General features: G+C 40.4%; 1 protein-coding gene across 1 annotated transcript in view; it reads right to left on the bottom strand.

Annotated features, from left to right (window-relative positions):
• The window catches only part of IFT52 (intraflagellar transport 52), a gene marked incomplete at its 5' end in the record, with an annotated part of 12,730 nt that overhangs the window by 4,783 nt on the left and 4,820 nt on the right, over positions 1 to 3,127 (bottom strand). Inside the window, one exon of the mRNA XM_010020273.1 lies at positions 498 to 584. Within this exon, the coding sequence (XP_010018575.1) occupies positions 498 to 584 (87 nt within the window). The remainder of the gene's footprint in view (positions 1 to 497; positions 585 to 3,127) is intronic.

The raw sequence follows: 3,127 nt of genomic DNA, 5'->3' as shown, positions 1-3,127 counted from the left end.
AGCAGGAAATTCCCCTTCTAATACAGAATGGGACATATGCCGCTTTGGAAAGTGCATTACAATCTCCAGGTATCAGAAGCCATATATGCAAAGGTTTATGATTAATCAGTGGCCATAATGAAGCGCTAAAGAAACTAAGAAAAAGTAGTAAACAAAAAACCCTAACAGACTACTTCCATATTAATAACTAAAGTGATGAACTTTAGTAGGAAAAGTAGGAAAAGCTTTTCGGAGTCATGTAAGATAAATAACAAACTGCATCTTTAAAAACTTCTTCCTGTTAGTTCTGCTGTGATAACCTCCTCAGGATGTTAGTATTGGGTTAGAATCTCCATACTGAATCCATTTTAAAGCTGTCTTGCTCTAACATGAAGCTTGTGAGTGAGCTTAGATTTCATTGGAAATGCTGTGATCATTTCTTAAATTGTTCTTAAAAAAAACCAACCCAAACTACCAAACTCAGATCAACCAAAAAAAACCCCAAAACCACAACTTACCATAATCTTCCCATTTTCTTCTTTATCTAAATACTGATCACTGAACATGTGGGAAGAGCCCAGCGCTGCCATCTTTCCACCTTGATTCTATCAACAAAGAAAAAAATATAGCAAACAATCCTTCCAGATCTTCCAAATCACAGTTTTGAGTGAATTGTTAATGCCGTCTAATTAGAAAGTGGTTTAAATAAATAAACAGGAAATTTCAGAATAAGTAGTGGCAAAAGCAGCTTCAGACTTGGCAAGCTCACAGGAGTATGGCACAGCAGCATTCTAAGCGTATACGCTGTTAAGGTACATAAATTTATTAAAAATACTGATCTGCATTTCGTAAGAGTAGACAGACAACTGACAGCCTTACGAAGATATTCATGACACATCTTTGGAATTCTCCTCTAAGATTACTCTTAATCCTTCCTGGAAGACATACACAAGAAACACTAAGTTTTCAAGACAAGGAACCCTGTAATGCTCCTGCACCGACTATGAAACTCATCACATGACATAACCATGCATACTGCTGTAACAAAACTGAAGATACACGAAACAAAGCTCCAGTTTGTTCAAAAAAATTGCTGATGTTTTGCACTCGTTTTGCAAGGGTTTAACCCAAGTTCTACATGCCTTACCCACAACAGTACTTCCAGTTGCTATTCTTTACTGTATCTCTTTTTTCACTCCAAGAGATCTTGTTTTCCTCCTACCAAGTTTCTCTGCTCTGAGAACCTCTGTGTCTGCCTTCATCTTGTACCCTTGTGCCTGTAATTTCCTTGAGGTAGACAGGAAAAATGCTGCCACCTATTTGACATGGATGTCACCCTACTAGATCAAAGGAAGAACACTTCAGTAATCAATTCATGCAAAACACATTATATGGATTTCACTGGCAGAATAATTTAGTTGTTGTAGTTCTTATAACAAAGCACTCCTCTCCATACCCATTAGGGGAAGCACATGAGGCCCCGCATAAACAGGCGCAGTCTTGAAACAAGAACATCAACCAGCAAGGCTATAATCCCGATAGAGTTGTCATACACAATCATGGAATGGTTTGGGTTGAAATGGAGCTTAAATATTATTCAGTTCTAACCCCCTGCCATGGGCAGGGACACCTTCCACTGGACCAGGTTGCTCAAAGCCCCATTCGACTTGGCTTTGAACCCGTCCAATCTGGCCAAATCCCATCCAACCTGGCCTTGAGTTAAGGTTTTGTAGAAATTAGATGACTTATGTCACAAAAAGACAAATTCATCATTAATGTGTATAATTTCAGATTATCAGGAGTTCAAAACTAGGCATGAGTCTGGGGAGTCCACTGGATCTATGTGCAAATACTGTGTAAGTGAAGGGATTTTATTATATCTTACTCTGACAGCTGCAGACAAAACGCAAGCAGTAAGTGTACTTGTGAATTCACTTCATGCTGCTGTACTGTCTTTGTTTTACAGACTTTATTCAGCCACAACATGGGGGGGATGACCTTGGGCATCCTCAAATGCCCAACTAACAAAGATGTCAAAAAAAATGTAGTAATGTTAGAAACTCATCTACATAGCAAAAAATGTGTTAATGTGTTTACCTTTGCCAACAATATTAATCATTTGTTTGTACTTATCAACTACTATTGGATTTATGGTTGTGTCGTGGTTCAAGCCCAGCCGGCAACTTGGAACCATGCAGCTGCTTGCTCACTGCCCCCCTCTTCCTTCCTCCCCCCTGCTCCTGGAGGGATGGAGAGGAGAATCAGAGGAATGTTAACTCCCACGGGTTGAGATAACAGCACTCCAGTAACTAAGGTATAATACAAACCACTGCTGCTACCAATAATAATAAGGGAAATAACAAGGGGAGAGGACACAACCGCTCACCACCCGCCGACCGATACCCAGCCCGACACGAGCCGCGATCTGGGCCTTCCGGGTAACTCCCCCCAGTTTATATACTGGGCATGACGTGCTATGGTATGGAATAGCCCTTTGGCCAGTTTGGGTCAGGTGTCCTGTCTCTGCTTCCTCCTGGCTTCCCCTCCTCCCTGGCAGAGCATGAGACTGAGAAAAGTCCTTGGTCAGAGTAAACATTACTGAGCAACAACTAAAAACATCGGTGTTATCAGCGTTGTTCCCAGGCTTAAAGTCAAAAACACAGCACTATACTAGCTACTAAGAAGGAGAAAAAATGACTGCTGTAGCTGAACCCAGGACAGGTTGGTTTTATAAATTAACAGGGCTGGATGGGTTACTCAACATACAAACATTCCAAGGTGACAGTCCTCTTCCTTAACACAATATGGTGTATTGTTGAAGCTAATTATAATCTTAATTAATAAATGACCAGTAAAGCAGTGGAAAAAAAAACCCCAAACTTTAAAGAAGAACTAAAAATATCCATCTATCAACCAAATATCATTTTTGCTGACCATCAAATTATCCTCTGAACCCCATGCAAAGAAGTTTATCATAAAAGAAGACAGGCTCATCAAGAGTTTGCAGACACCTCAAAACCAGAATCATAGAATCAGATGGAGTTGAAAAAACCTTTAAGATAATCAAGTCCAACTGTTCCCAGCACTGCCAATGCCACCACTAAACCATGGTACTGAGGGCCTTGTCTACATGGTTTGTGAAGACTTG

The sequence above is a fragment of the Nestor notabilis genome, unplaced genomic scaffold, assembly GCF_000696875.1.
Source record: "Nestor notabilis isolate BGI_N333 unplaced genomic scaffold, ASM69687v1 scaffold33348, whole genome shotgun sequence".
In the NCBI taxonomy this organism is placed as follows: Eukaryota; Metazoa; Chordata; class Aves; order Psittaciformes; family Psittacidae; genus Nestor; species Nestor notabilis.
The sequence above is the reverse complement of the archived record's forward strand: the minus strand, read 5'-3'. Positions and strand labels throughout refer to the sequence as shown.